This window comes from Stylophora pistillata, chromosome 12 (genome assembly GCF_964205215.1).
Source record: "Stylophora pistillata chromosome 12, jaStyPist1.2, whole genome shotgun sequence".
Taxonomy (NCBI): Eukaryota; Metazoa; Cnidaria; class Anthozoa; order Scleractinia; family Pocilloporidae; genus Stylophora; species Stylophora pistillata.
In genome coordinates, this window is record NC_142530.1 from 388,738 (window position 1) to 404,316 (window position 15,579).

At 36.7% G+C, this 15,579-nt stretch overlaps 3 protein-coding genes across 4 annotated transcripts; 2 read left to right on the plus strand and 1 right to left on the minus strand.

Annotated features, from left to right (window-relative positions):
• Nucleotides 1-12: 12 nt before the first annotated feature.
• On the plus strand, nt 13-3,341 carry LOC148718324 (uncharacterized). Its single transcript, XM_088740143.1, has 4 exons — nt 13-260; nt 383-450; nt 830-901; nt 1,082-3,341. The coding sequence occupies exons 1-4, from the start codon at nt 213-215 to the stop codon at nt 1,401-1,403; spliced, it is 510 nt and encodes a 169-aa protein (XP_088596269.1). The 5' UTR covers nt 13-212; the 3' UTR covers nt 1,404-3,341.
• On the minus strand, nt 1,880-9,455 carry LOC111327400 (carbonyl reductase [NADPH] 1). Of its 2 annotated transcripts, XM_022931569.2 has the most exons (9): nt 9,316-9,455; nt 8,859-8,940; nt 7,914-8,092; nt 6,876-6,988; nt 6,206-6,328; nt 5,586-5,632; nt 5,397-5,491; nt 4,313-4,376; nt 1,880-4,119 (listed from the first exon to the last, which is right to left on the minus strand). In XM_022931569.2, the coding sequence occupies exons 1-9, from the start codon at nt 9,328-9,330 to the stop codon at nt 3,968-3,970; spliced, it is 870 nt and encodes a 289-aa protein (XP_022787304.2). In that variant the 5' UTR covers nt 9,331-9,455; the 3' UTR covers nt 1,880-3,967. The 2 variants fall into 2 exon arrangements, with proteins under 2 accessions (XP_022787304.2, XP_022787305.2); XM_022931570.2 differs by lacking the exon at nt 6,206-6,328.
• Nucleotides 9,456-9,516: 61 nt separating this feature from the next.
• Nucleotides 9,517-15,346, plus strand: LOC111327401 (carbonyl reductase [NADPH] 1). Its single transcript, XM_022931571.2, has 9 exons — nt 9,517-9,684; nt 10,163-10,244; nt 11,185-11,363; nt 11,916-12,028; nt 13,226-13,348; nt 13,823-13,869; nt 14,111-14,205; nt 14,307-14,370; nt 14,781-15,346. Exons 1-9 carry the CDS (start codon nt 9,661-9,663, stop codon nt 14,873-14,875), a joined length of 822 nt encoding a protein of 273 aa, XP_022787306.2. The 5' UTR covers nt 9,517-9,660; the 3' UTR covers nt 14,876-15,346.
• The last annotated feature ends 233 nt before the right edge of the window (nt 15,347-15,579 follow it).

The following is a 15,579-nucleotide window of genomic DNA, read 5'->3' on the forward strand; positions in this document are numbered from 1 at the left end:
GTTTCGGAATGTTCCGAAAGTTTTTAAACTCGAATAGCGTCGGAAAGATTCGGTCAACAGATAAACAAACATTTGAGGTTCCACGAGAACGCGGCGACTAACTAAGGCGGAAGTCAGTATCTATTTACTTGTACGTGCTTCCCCGTACTTGGCAACATACCTGTGTTGGTCCGTGGTAGAACTTCCCATAAGTTTGAAGTTAAACTAACACTATGAAGAGCGCGTTCGTTTGTCTGATATTTCTGGCAGTTTTGATAGAGGTAATCTTCACAATCAAGATATATTTACCTAGCTTTTACTCCACACAAATTGCAGTATAATCATTTTATTTATATTGACGTCCAATCTCACAACAAAGTGTTCCTAAATTATTTTTTTTTAGTGCTATGGCCGTAAAAGATGTTCGTATCGAAGGCACAGGAATGGCAGATACACCACTACCTATTACAGGTAGGTAATGTATAAATTTTTTCACATTAATTGCAAATTTTTAAGAGAATTGAAGACAGAGTAATGTTGTGATATACTTTCATGGTTTCTTTCCTTTTTAATTGTTCATTTTTAATCAATGAAAGTATGAGTCGGTCTGCATATGGATCATGTCGCCTATTTTCACATTGCTGAAAGCAACTTGATGTTATTTTGTCAGTTAAAGAATTCTAACAACACTTCTTCTCTTCTTTAAGATAAGTAATACTGAGTAAATTGGGGAGAAATATGTAATTTACAGACGTGGACATGTACGTAATTCTGGAACAAAACGTGCCAGCATTAAGGATGATCTTCTGTTGTTTTCTGCAAATTAAGTCTTTTTAATTTTTACCTTTAGCTGTGCTAGCAATAAGTACTGTTGTGGGACTCAAAGTTGTTGTACATATGTTTACACAAGATGGTATATCTGGTAAGTACAAATCAAAATTAATCTGAACCTGCCTCATTGCATAATTTCTTTGACAATAATGATATAAGGAATGAACTTGACAACATTCTCCAGGTCTATACTTGAAGTTAAAGTTCACACTTTATTAAAATAAGATGTTTTGCGTATTTCCTTTTATTAATATATGTTTTCAATTCAAAGGACGGTCATAGTGATCACTTTTGTGATTGCTTTCATCCTGTGGTGGTATTACCGTTATCGCTATCGTCGTGCACATCAAGTAGTTGTAGCCCCGGTTCCACACACTCAAGCTGTACACACCACAGTCACTGGGAATGTGATAAGGGTCCCTGCTGCCTACCCGGTGTATCCTCCGCCAGGTCAAGCCACATTCATATCAGGTGGTGCAAATTTCCAGCATCCTGCATACCCACCACAAGTTTATGCTCATCAGGATCCACCGCCTCCATATACTAGCACTACAGTAGTAAAGCAAGGAGCTTTTGTAAGCACTTCTACATGATAAATGATGGTGAAAAAGATCCATAACCTTTCCAATTTCCCAATTTTCAAACTGTGCATAGCTTCAAGTTAGTCTTTCTGCACTCCAAGCTGCAATATGTTTTAGTCGCAGTGGTGAGTAAAAAAAAATTTAGCAGTTAAATTCGTTGCAAAGATTGCCAATTTGGCAACTTGTGTTTGGTAGTCTTGTAGTAAGTTGTGATATTTTTCTTACTTCATTTTTATGGTCTTAAGTTGAGTAACTTTGAAATGTAATCTTAGATACAATGAATATCTGAAGTTCATATATTTTGAACTGCGGTATTAAATACGTATGATACACGATCCTTCGCAGTAGATAGTGCCATTTATGCAATAGCGGAAATCAGACCTGAAAAAAATCAGGCCTGTACGGGATTCGAACCACTGACCTCTGCGATACTAGTGCAGCGCTCTACCAATTGAGCTAACAATTAACAAGGTCAGTCGAATCCCATACAGGTCTGATTTTCGCTATTGCATAAATAGCGCTATCTACTGCGAAGGATCGTGCATCATACGTAAATGTAATTTATAACATAGCGCGCGCGCTGGTCCTATCTAATTCCTATTGCGTCAACATGAACAAAATCTTTATGTACGGACGGCCGTGCTCAATAAAATGACGTGTGCAGTTTCAAAATAGCTGCAAAATTTCTGTCGTATGAGTTCCTTAAGTTAAAGTTTCGGAAAGCGATAATAGTAAATCGAAGGCCAACCAAACTTTTCTTTGGCTTTCGACCTTCCCGCAAGTAATCAAGCCAACAAGCAGTATACGAAAGCGAAACACAACAGGCCCGTTTCCCGAATTTATCAGAACAGGAGCTGGAGCAAATTTTAGCTGAAAGACATTCAGCAAGAACTAAGAAGACAACAAATTGGATTGTGGCGACTTTTAAAGGTAAACGTCTCTGTTGATGACGTTTTTTTTGGTCACATTTGTAATTACTACCGAAAACCATTTAATTACAAAATCAACAAAACAATCGGAGACGCCAACATTTTCGGGCAACTTTCATTTAAAAAACATTACATAAACATCATTCAGCGCCCAAATTGTTTTCGTATGTTATAAAAGAATTGTTTCATGCTTTTAGCTGTGCGTCTATCGAGTTATGGATGCACTTGGGAAGTTTGGAGAGCACTCAAGAAGCTAGAGTTGCTCTCGGCTGCGCCTGGAGCAACTCTTGCGCTTCTCTCGTGCTCTCCAAACTCCCCGCGTGCATCCATAACTCGATGGACGCACGCTAAGCATGAAACAATTCTTAAATTGTAGAAAACATCCTTTTTCACTTCTTGTTTTTTGAGAGAAGTTACCAAGAGTGTTATTTTGGCAGGAAAACTGTTGCGGCCCTGTTGATGGTCACCATTTCACTCACACTTTTACATATGAAGTTTTTTTGGTAATTTTTTAACAAGATTTTTCTGGCTACTACTATGTTACTCGGGAAACCATTTTAAGTTGTAAGCCTACCCAATGTAGACGTTAGAAAAAGATGAGCCTACAGCCCAGGATATTGACTTTTAAAACTTTTGTGGATAATTATAATATTTATAGTGACCCATTTAGAAGGTATGAAATTTGTTAGATACTAAGATATAGATGTTTTAGATTTACTAATGAAAATTAATACGAAGTGATCTCAAACATGGATTTTTTTCATCATTTTTTGTGTTCGATGCATATACCTATTAATATTTTTAACATTCTGTGGTGCATTTTGTTAATTTAAATTTACTAAAAATGATCAAATATATCAGGTGTGATTCATGGAAAAGCTGGTTATGACTTTGACTCGCTACAAACTGCTGAGTGTAAAACATATTCTATTATAATAATTAAACAACAAATAAATGTTATGTTTAAATGTAAAGAATAATCAAGTTCACCATTAAAAATAGTTTATTTTTTGTCACTTAAGTGATAGTCCAGAATTCATTTGCACATGTTATAATTATAGTTACACATATATTCTTTTAGAAAACATTGCAGAAAAAGAAGTCTGCCCTACTCCAAATCTCAACACCATTGTCCCTTCTACACCTTCTCTTCTGAACCTGTGCATGCAAACAAACAGACTCTTCTGCCTTCACCTTCATGAGCTGATTGAATTGCCATAGCATCCCAATCTAGCTAATTTTACTGAGATGATATGCTTCATCTGTCCAGAAGTAATAAGCAAGCCAAACTTACAAGTCCTATCATTAGAAGGCAGAAGTTGAGAACTATTTTTATTACACGACTCGGGCAGTCAGAGGGCCAATAACTAAAATCAACCAATCAAAATGCTCTATTGCCAGTCAGTATTCTCTCAGTATTGGACCGGGCACTGTCCTGAATGGTCCCAAATGATACCACACTTGTGTCCCTTTGAATTTTAGTTGTATAATAAATCTCTTATTAACCAAGCTTGCTCGCGACTGTACTGGAAGAATATTGGCCCTCGGTTCTTTTTGTACGGACCTCGCTGTGCTCGGTCTGTACTGTCAAGACCTCAGGCCAATATTTTCCCAGTATGGCCCTTGCGCTTGGTTAATAAGATATATTTATTCCTTCTTTAGTCTCTCCTCAGCTTCTGAAGCATGTGATCTTGTTGACATCTCTTCCCATTCTTGGATCATTTTTTTTTTGAGGAATTCACCCTGTGGTTTTCCAACATTTATTGGAAGTAAAGCAGCATAAACTGGAGTCACTGCACCTAATAACAAATTGAATACAAAAAGCATTATCACTTCAATTTGCATTTCAAACTTTCAGTCTGTAATGAAATTAACATGCAAAGGTTTGTTTGAACTTAAAAATGTGATAAGGGACGACAAAAAAGTATTCAAACCACTATTGTAAGATAATTAGAGGAGGTAGATGTGGGACAAATAAAAATTTAGTTGTACCTTCCTCAGGGGATTTTGTTGCTTTTGGTCCAGCCATGTCTGTACGGACCCAGCCAGGATCACACTGCAAAATAAAGAAAAACTTTTAAAAGAAATTGATGAGCTCAGACCTGACCAATATCAACTACTTCAAGAAAAACAAGCAATGTTAACAAAAGCTCACAAAAACAGTCAACTCTGCAAAGAAACTGAAAATCACTTCAACACTACTACTGCAATAAGATAAGCTTAACTCCGTAATAAATCAACACTAAGTTTATATCCTGTGCAAAAACTGTCTCTTTTATGTGTCCTTTGTATGTAAATGTGCAAAGTTTCAATTGGTTTAGTTTTACGTACTGTAGGCACCCATTTCTCCTTCATTAATTCACATAGCAAACATTTAATTTTATAATACAGGGGGCAAGTTTCTAAAGAAACTGTGGTGCTGCATTGGTGGGGGTAACGAGGTAATTTGGTAATATCAACTAAGTTGAAATTGTAAAGTGGCCACTGTAAGAGTTAAAAAGCTGACGTTTCAAGTGTTAGCCCTTCATCAGAGTGAATGCTTTGCTCTGATGAAGGGCTAACACTTGAAACGTCAGCTTTTTAACTCTTTACAGTGGCCAATTTACAATATCAACATCATTGATATTACCAAATTATTTAATTTTATAACTGATTTCAAATTTTTCTTGCAACAAACAATCATCCCTAAACTCTCTGAGATTAGCCCTTTAAAACCTAAGTGACCGGCATCTAAATTTTCCTTACAGTAATACCACTTAATCATTCATGAAGATCATGAGAATAAAGAAAATGATCCCCAACGTAACAAGCTTTGATTGTTTAACAAATTCTCCTTGTCATTATTGAAGGAAATGAATAAAAAACAGTATGGAGAATATAGATACTGGTGTTAAGATGTTGAGGGTTAATACTATGTAGTTGTCATATTCAGGATGGGGGAATGGAAAGTCACACCAGGTCGATTATGAAAAGACATGGAAATGAACAAAGGAAATCAACATTATACATTAAGATGATTGTAAATTAATTGTCAACTGTAAATTGCATTATGACAATTTTATTTCAAACTTCTTACAGCATTGATAAGAATGTCCTCTCTAGAATCTTGTGTGATATTCCTTGCTAGAATCTTGGTTAACGCAATTATTCCTAAATGGGAAATTCCATAGGCTGGCAAGCAAAAAGAAGATTTGATTTAGAAAGTCTCGGTTGTCATCAATTAATCATAAAGAAACTCAAAATTCCAATTAAGGGTTTGCCTCACCAGTGCTTGACCATCCCTTCTGTGAGTGAGTACCATCCTTAACATCTCTGGAATATATTGTGAAAAAATGAAATATTCAAAACAATGTCCTGTGGTAATTTATAGATTTGATTTTGCTTGTTATGATCATTTATGCCATTTGTTACTCTTGCAGAATTGTAATCCTTTAATACTGATGAATTTTAATTCCTGATAACTTCATTTGATGGTAACAAGAATAAATGCCATAACTGACAAAGAACTACAAGCCAGATTTCAATTACCAAAGTTCTGAAACATTTCATCACATCAACACACGTAACTATATACAGTGACTGTGGATATATAAGAAAATCATAATCATATGAACTGCTATTTACCAGCTCCCAGTTGGCTTATTAGCTCAGTTGGTAGAACACTGCACTGGTATTGCAGACGTCATAGGTTCAAATCCCATGCAATCAGGCCTTATTTTTACTACCGCTTAAGTAGTGTTCACTACCGTGACGATCAATTTTAAATATATACAAATTGAGAACACAATGGTTACCACACAGCACATTCACTTAAAGCTCTATTAACTATGCTTAAAGTTCTCATTTGATGAAGCAAATTAACAAATCCATTGTTCAAGAACTTGCTTGACAAACTGATCCATCAAATTACTAAGACTTTCTTCTGTTAATTTTGGAGAAGAAAACTTCTTCTGAAGGTCCTCTGATAGCTGAGCCAAACCCCCTAAATGGGATGAAATATTCACCAATCTGGGAAATCAAAGTAAAGATTCTTTCTTAGTGGTGAAATGTCTAGAAGTAACTTCAAATTTTGTGACACATACTGGTAATAATCAATAGACAATGAAAGACTATTTGAAATATTTATAATGGGACAAATTAACTGTCATTTATTAGTGGGGAGGGGGGTGCCTGGTGCAATTTCTTTCTTTTACCAAGTGCAGTTCTTGTATGCCCTTCCCCAATTTCTTGCAGAAAAAACTGTAACATTCCCTCCCCCACTATGGAAAGCTGTGGGCATTAATTATTATGTTCCTATGGGATGTACACCCTACATACTGCTAGGAACAGTAATTTTGAAAGCATCATGTGTCTGAGTAGATATATTAAGATAGCAAGTAAATTTCAGGTCTGACATGTAACGTAGAAAGATGTAAATTGTCTAATTCTGTTGATTAAGGGAGGTTAAAAGCAGCTAATGGCAGAAAATCATTTGATAAAGATGTATCAAATACACTCAACTGAGCAAAGCAACATTGCTTTCCTTTTTGCATAGGAGCTTTTTGTCCTCACTAACCTTGCATGTGGTTTTAAAATTGGTAACAGTGCTCTGCACACATTAAGCGTACCATGAAAATTTGTTTGGATAGTCACTATAGCCTGTTCTGGAAAAGGAACTGTGGATGCCCTCTGGTAACATGCAAAAACAAAAACAACAAATATCTCATATAATAATATTTCACTTTGCAGTTGAAGGACATTTAGATTTTCAACAGTCATCAGAGAGGCAGAAGGTTATCCTATAGGCCTGTAACCCCTGAGATTGACTAGTATGTCAGTTCTCCTTATAGTGCAGCTACTAAATCAAGCATTTAGGTAATGAGAATAAAGGTAATGATCACTAATGAAAGAGGTTCTAGATTAAAAAAACAAATTCTCCATGTCGATACTGTAAGAAATGTAAAGAGAACAGTATGGAGAAGATGCATTCTGAATGGGTAAAGTCTTGCATTATAGCTAAAAACCTAGCTTACGATATCTCCTTGGGTATAATTCTCAAGTAGTCCTTGTTACAACCTAACCTTTTCACTCCAGAGATCTCATTTAATAATTAACAAATGGTAAACACCACAGTGTACACTATTGAGTTATGGATGCACGCGGGAGGTTGCTAAGCACAAAAGAAGCGTAAGAGTCGCTCGAGGCGATAGCCGAGCGACTCTAGCTTCTTGTTTACCATTTGTTTTATAACATAACATTGATACATTGTAGATAAAGAGTTCCCTTTTATTTAATAAATCTTATGTGACCAGAAAATACAAGCGCGCGCGCGGAAAAATAGTCTTTGCATTTGCTCGCGTCAGCAGCATACACCCATGGGCAAATAGGGGACGCTAAATTGACCAATCAGAGTGTGCGCTTTACCTTGGTAATGTTATAATTTTCCTTACTGTCTACCATACAATTCTTCTGATGTTAGTTGGGATAATTTGGTACACTATTTTCCTTTATTTCTCATCACTTGTCTGCTTGATATTGTATTAATATGAGGACGAAAAATTATCTCTTTATCACTCATATGGGAGTTAAAGGGTTAAAAATTATTTCAACCAACCTTAAAAGCTATCCCAGCATTATTAACAAGAAGATCCAATCCACCATATTGCTCCATAAGATATTTTTTTATCTTTTCAATGCTTTCTGGTGAAACAATGTCCAATTGATGAAATGTGGGCGATAGACCTTCACTGCTCAGTTGTCTAACAGCTTCCTGTCCTTTTTGTTCATCTCTCGCTAAAAAGCAAAGTTTGTAAACAATCAAAATGATACAAAACCTTCAGAAAAAACAAAAACAGGTAACAATAAGAGATTGAGCAAAAATTGAGGTACCCGATTTTTGTCTGGCAATCTTACTGTAGTGAAGTACTGTATGCAGCAGAATGGACTCATACTCTGATCCACAACAGGTGTTACTGCACCCAATTAGTTGAAAAGAGACACCAGACAGCAAACTGCCTGTTCCTCTAATCTCCTTTCCAACAGCCTCAGCATGTCACACAATGCCATTACCCCCCCCCCCCCCCCCACCACCAGCAATTGCCCAACATCTGGAGCATTGCATGTCATCTGCAAAAATGACTGTATGGGAGAATAATAAGCCCTTGGGATGTGAACTGGGTGTCCTGTGGGCTGATCGCTCCTTATAAGCATCAAATCACAAAAAATCTATGCACATGCAATTTTCACTCTCTATAGACAATGTTTCTCTATATCTGGATTTCCAGAGCATGATGCAGTTGTGTCAAAGGCAAGAGGATGCTTAGGAACCAATCAATTTAAAGTGCCCATTATTTACTTTCCATTCCTCAATTAATCTTTCACTCTTGTGAGTAACCAAGACAGAATCTCTCTTTACAGTATCAATTAGGGATTATTAGTTGATCTGATATCAAATTCTTCAAACCAACATCACTGTAAATGATCGAGATCTTGGGAGTGAAAAGTAAAATAAATTCATTTTTTGTTTTGTTAATGGATTATAACGAGAAGAACTGATTACCTGTTAAAATTACAGTCCCAGAAAATTCTTTACATAATTGTTTGACAATAGCGAATCCTATTCCTTTGTTGGCACCTGTAACCTACAAAATTATAGAAGGAAACACTACCACAATAGTAATAAGTTTAATATTTTGACCGCTAATAGTGACTGGCATCTAATTTCTCTTTACAATATCACCCCTGAATCAAACATTAAGGTCAACTAAAGAAGCCTTTGATCGTCAAACAAATGTCAGCACCTCAAGAAATGTATGTAGAACTGAAATATATAGAGAAGTTGTACACTGATATTAGGGTGCAAATTGTTTAAAAGACTTCTCGACAAAAAATGAGATCGGAGTGAACCATTTGTTATTCCACCTTATCATTCGCTAGAAAGTTTTTAACTTGACGATTTTAACTGAATTTCGGCAAAGATGTCCTGAGGTAAAGGGTTGAATAGAATGACTACTTACGACTGCGACTCGCATGCTTGAAGACGTTTTTCAGAGGTTGGCACAAATAGAATAGCACACTACCCGGGGGATAGAAAAAGTTAGAGCACAGTTAACAGAGGGTATGATTAAAACGAAGGAAAGTTTCCTATCGCGTCTTTAACTCTTCTAATGACAAAGTTTCCAAATAATTTTCAGAAATCTCAAGCAGAATGAGGCATTTTTGTCTCACTGAGAAGAGAGGCAAACCGAACTATTTACCCTCTCACCCCTCCCTCTTTTGCATTTCCACGAGCCGATGACGCCCAATAGTATCCAGTCTTCAGACAGTTTGGCACATAACCTTGGTGAAAGAAAGCGGTCGACATGTCTTCCTCAAAAGTTGCAGTGGTAAGCCCATTTAACTTTAGAATTTTGGTATTTCTCCTAAAACAAGGGCCATTTATGCAGCAAAGTGCGAAACTTTGGCAGTTATGCGCCCGTTGAGGACAGATCAGGAAACTGTTTGAGGTTATGTCAATCGTGCTAAGATCCAGCCGATACGAAATGTTTATTTATCTTCCATTTTTTCTCCAAAGAAAAATTTAACATTTAATCATAGCTTTGAGTGATAACAGCTACAGCTTGTTTCAAGTTACTCTTTGGTGGGTGGGGCAAGGTTGGTTTCTCTGAGCTGAGGTGTTTGAAACGAACCCATATGTTTGAAAAGGTAGGGGTTGGAATTATCCAAGAGAAATCAGATTTCTACTTTTCTCACATTTTCGATCTACATTCACCAACTTTCTACAGTAATAATTATTTATGAGGACAGATCAAAGGGTTACTGACCGGAAATTAAGGCACAATTTAATTATTTCATATGTTGTAGGTTACTGGTGCCAATAAAGGGATTGGTTATGCAATTGTTCAAAGACTCTGCAAAGAATTTCCTGGAACAGTAATTTTGACAGGTACACTTTTGGGGCATGATGCTTTGGTGATTTTTTTTGTGTGGATGATGTCTAGTTGGCAATCAAGACTTCTGGTTTGCATGTTTTTCTTGAGCCTGCAGTTCCTCTTTCCTCCCCTTCCTATTGACCGTCACCCACCCACTTGGTACAAATTTCTTCCTCTCCCCAACCATCCACTAGTTTTAAAAATCAAAGATGGCAGCTATAATTCTCAGCAAGAAAATACTGAATACTCTCCCAAAAATTGCATCAAATTTGCTCTGCAGCCTACTGTAAAAACCCGCAGATAAGCTACACCTTTTTTTCAAACATCGTTGCTAGAAATTGAGGGTGTGGCTTATCTACGGGAACATTTGAAAAGGGTGTCCTGAATGTAGACATTTTCGTGTCCAATCTAATGCCTGGTTAGTAAGCTTTGAATGTTCTGCTCATGTTCTTGTTGTAATGCAAAAATCTATGGAAAAACTGTGTTGAATGAAGAAATTCCTGTCAATAAATACCAGAGAAAGATCGATCATGTCAAAGGTGGTAGAAATGATGTTCATCATATTAAAGTGCCAAAATTGTGGGTAAGACTTTGAAGTATTTTCTGTTGCAATGTTAATAGTGAGTTTACATTCAATGAACAGTGGATGAAAAAGACTTCTCAAGACTCAACTTTGGATTTTCTTTTGATTTCTTTCAAAAAAAACTTTTTTTTCCCAAAATTTGAGCTGCTAAATTGAGGGTGCGGCTTATCTACGGGTGCTGCTTATCTGTGAGTTTTTACAGTACCTTTTCTTTTTTTTCCTAACCCTTTATATAATACTCAAGTGTTATTTCTACACCTATTTAAGAGAAAAATACAATTAAGAAACTAAGTTTTGATTAATGAAATGGCTGTAGCTCTGCTACTGTGATGTTTGAAAGAAAAAATGGTTTATTGTTTTTTCTACTACAGCAAGAGATGAGCAAAGAGGCAAGGAAGCTGTCCAGAAATTAAGCAGTGAAGGACTCACAGTATCATTTCACCAGTTAGACATCATATCATTAGAAAGCATTGAGAAGTTTAGAAAGTTTGTCCAAGACCAGTATGGTGGTATTGATGTTCTTGTGAATAACGCAGCAATAGCTTACAAGGTCTGTTTATGCTTTTTTTCTCCTTATAGTTCTCAATTCAAAGGATGATCAAGGAGCCATTAGTTAGTGTTCTAAGTTAATCATTTTAATTTTGCATATGATGATAATGTTTTTTTCTACATATCACCTGGGCCAGACAGGAAAAGTTTTGACCATGTCATCCCACCTAACCTTTCCCAGTCAATAAATATTTTACTTTATGACTGCCACTTTCCCTCTTTCTTCCTTTTTACTTTTCTCTGTCTTCTTGCAGAGCCATATATTGAGCTATATGACTTTTTCCAGCTCTGCTGGTTTGATCCTTGACAGCTGTGAAATAGGTGGTTTGTAACTACCCTGTGGAGACACAGCTAACAATAGTGAAAGGAACAAATGCTGGTGGACGAACAAAAGGAGCCAATGAGATATGTATTGTTTACGTCTACCAACAAGGCGGCAATGACGTAACATGCAAACCACCTATAGGGAATTTTAATGTTTTTCATAAAAGAAGGTCATGGGCCATATAGCCTATGTGTTAATAATGATAATTGCTACTTTCATTTTCCCCAGATGGCATCAACTGCTCCATTTACTGAACAGGTTGAGGTGACTTTGCGCACAAACTTTCGCGGCACTCTTGATGTCTGTCGGGCTCTTTTCCCTCTTTTGAGACCACATGCAAGGTAACATCTCTTTCAGCATACGTTAACTTTTTCACTCTCAGGAATGAACAAAAAGTAAGTTCTCCTTACATTTTTACTTGTATTTTTTTTTTACAAAAATTTATACAGGGTAACCCAGTTCAGCTAATAGCTGGTTTAAATGGGGCCCTGTTACACCTATCCATCCCACTCCAGGGGAGGACATCCACCACACAGTAATCTTGTGTGTGGGAAATTAACATCTCCTACCCCAACCCAGCAGGAGACAGGACCTATGGTTTTATTCATTCTTATCCGAGAAGACTAGAATATCTATCCATTTCTTGATATTATAGAAAGGTAGCAAATTCTCCTCAGTTATTTTAAGACCATGAGTATTGGTCCGGCTGGGGCTTGAACTCTCGACCTCCCGCACAACACAATCCAGCGTTCTAACCAATTGAGCTATCATTTAGACAGGAGGTGAAAACAAAGGGAAATAATTATTAACTGGGAGAAATGTCTTGAATTATAAAATGAGGAGAATGGATGTTAAGAGCTTAGGAGTAATATGGTCAATTGCTAGTCGCACGATTAAAAAAGGTTTATTTGGTGGCCATGTCAGAATTTGAACATGTCTCTTTAAATTGGAATATATCAAGAAAGTTGAAATGGTAAATTGGCCATGGTTACGATTATAAAAGCTGGCGTTTTGAGCGTTAGCCCTTTGTCAAAGCAAATAGAGGAATTGTGGGTTGTGTGTGCTTTTAAAGGCAGAAAAAGGAGATGCGTGATTGGTGGGAACATGGCAACAAGAAAAACACGAATAAATTAGTGGAATGAAAAGCGTTTGTTGATACCTGTGGGATTTAGACTGCCGGTTTGAAAGATGAGCCTTTTTTCTGCCTTTAAAAGCACACACACCCCACAATTCCTATAGTCGCTCCAACAAAGGGCTAACGCTCGAAACGTCAGCTTTTATAATCGTAACAGTGGCCAATTTACCATTTCAACTTTGTTGATATATTCAAATTATTTCGTTACCCCCACCAACGCAGCCCCAAACAGTTTCTTTAGAAACTATCAGCCTTTATTTAAATTGGAGTTTGCCAAGTTTTTAGTGTTTGTCTCAATGAAAATGTTTTTGTTTGGACAATTAGAGTTTAGTCTGATATCCCAAATCAATTCTGTGATAGATAACTTTACATTTTTGATAAAAAATGAGTTATTATTTTCTAGGGTAGTGAATGTGTCCTCCAGGGCTGGACGTTTGGCACAGGTTTCAAAAGAAATTCAAGAGAAGTTTACCTCTCCAACTTTGACTGAAGAAGGCCTTATTTCCTTGTTGGATCAGTTTGCGCAGTAAGTTTATTTGATATGTAATTTTCCTACCAAATCTACTTTAGAAGCTCAGTATTTTAATTTGAGGATTATTTTTAATCATATGATCTTGCATTTGCCTTTATGCACTGTATTTCCTTGAATAAGCACCTGGGCACTTATTTAAAATTTTGGCAGAAAGGATGGGAGCTTGTTGGAAGGGGGTTGCAAATTAAGAAACTATCAACCTGTTCTGATTCTGTTGAAGATTCTCAGGATAGATATACAGTTATAATAGAAAAAGGTTTTCCTGGTATCCCTACTTTGGATAAAGTGAGGGAGGAGGAGGACATTTGTTTGATATAATAACACAGCAGGTAGGCAATTATTCTGGGTTAGGGTGCTTGTTAGAGTGTGGGCACTTATTCAAGGAAATACGGTTTATGGAAAATTGTTACATTTGTCAACTTTGAATTGTGAGATTAAAATACATTTAACTCTGTCACTGCTCTCTAGAGATGTAAAGGATGGTGTCCATAAGAAGAAAGGATGGTCGAACTCTGGTGAGATATGTACTCTCTGATTGGTCTTGATTTATTAAATCTATTTTGAAATCACAATAATTTTTGCAGTCTTATTGGCTTATGGCGGTGCAATTTTTTCATAATTACAAAACTGCAGATGAGGGCAAGATTTTAGAAAGCTACCCTCGTTATGTACTCCACCCACTTCACTTATCATTATGTAACTATTGGTATGCTTGAGAATCTTCTATATGATGAGAAAAGTGCTTTTTATCCACAGCTTATGGTACATCAAAGATAGGTTTGACAGCTCTTAGCAAGATACAGGCAAGGGCATTGACAGAAGATCCAAGGGAGGACATTTTGTTAAATGCTGTGAGCAGATTCCTCTGATTATTTTCTCTGCTTTTGATTCAATATGACCTTTGATTAAGATTGATTACTCTACTTATTAATTTATTTTTGGGTTGGAGTAGTGTTGTCCTGGATGGGTGCGCACTGATATGGCTGGACCAAAGGCACCAAAATCTCCAGATGAGGGTAAGCCTTTAGCAAAGTTGTCCAGTTTATTTCCATGCTTTTGGCTATTTTGAATTTCAGTAACTACATCTTCTTCTCAAAGTTAACAATTTGCAGTAATTGTTTAGTCTTGTTGGATATTTTGTTCCAAGTGAGCCTCTTCTTTACAATAGATGAAGTAGCTTTGGTGTGTAGTGGATAAAGAAGCAGCTAAACTGTTTGTTAACTCATGAGATTCCCTCGTACTCCGCAGTTTCTTGACCAAAGCTTGCATTTTTTTCTGTGTGAAAATTCTCAAAGAAAGTAATCAGCCCAAGTCTTTTTAGCTGCAAACTGGGCAACATACTGTTAATGTTTCTCAGATTGTTCAATGTACAACAAGCAATTCATTTTGTTTTTGATAAGTAAATTGGACTTCTCGACTTTTTCAGGTGCAGAAACACCTGTCTACCTGGCCCTTCTGCCACAAAATGCTGGCAAACCACATGGAGAGTTTGTTGCTGAAAAGGCTGTGCATGAGTGGTGACCCTGTGCACAGTAATGGTAACCAGCCTGTGCACATGCCTAAAAGAGAAGTATCAACCTGTCATCCTGTGGATAAATAAACAAAAGCCACCATTTAGTGCAAAAGTATGCTGCAATGTTTGTCCACAGACAGTATCTCATTGCACCTATTGTTTATAAAGCACTCTCTTTCATGTCTTTATCTGGAGCAGAGAGTAAATGTGCAACAGACAATGATTGCATGGAAACTTTGTAATTTTTTAAAGTAGTGGTTAATAATCTTTTTGTAGTTCCAAATGGTTTCAGTGTCAAAGAAAAGACAGATAGTCCATTATAGTGCAGGGCCTCTGGCCTTTATCAATCAAACAGATGTAGTTGTAACATTAACAGGCTGTTGTGATTTGTGTAGAGAATGTTATTGTTAAAGAGAACGAAACTAGCAATAAGTAGTAGACAATGTTTTGAGATAATTAATGGTTTGATTGCATATTAAGTCTTGTTAATAGATTTACTGCATCTTCTCTTTGTTAGCCAATACATGTATCACATTCCAGTGCCAGTAGTTTGAGTCAAGAAAAGACAGTAGTACTGTCTGATTTCAGATGCTATTGCCCTATTTTGAACACTTCCACCCAATATCGCACAAGCTGTGGAAAGCGTTGAAGATGTGCTCTGATTGGCAAATCAAACTCCAAATATTTTTTGCTATTCGCCTTTGAGTAAGGC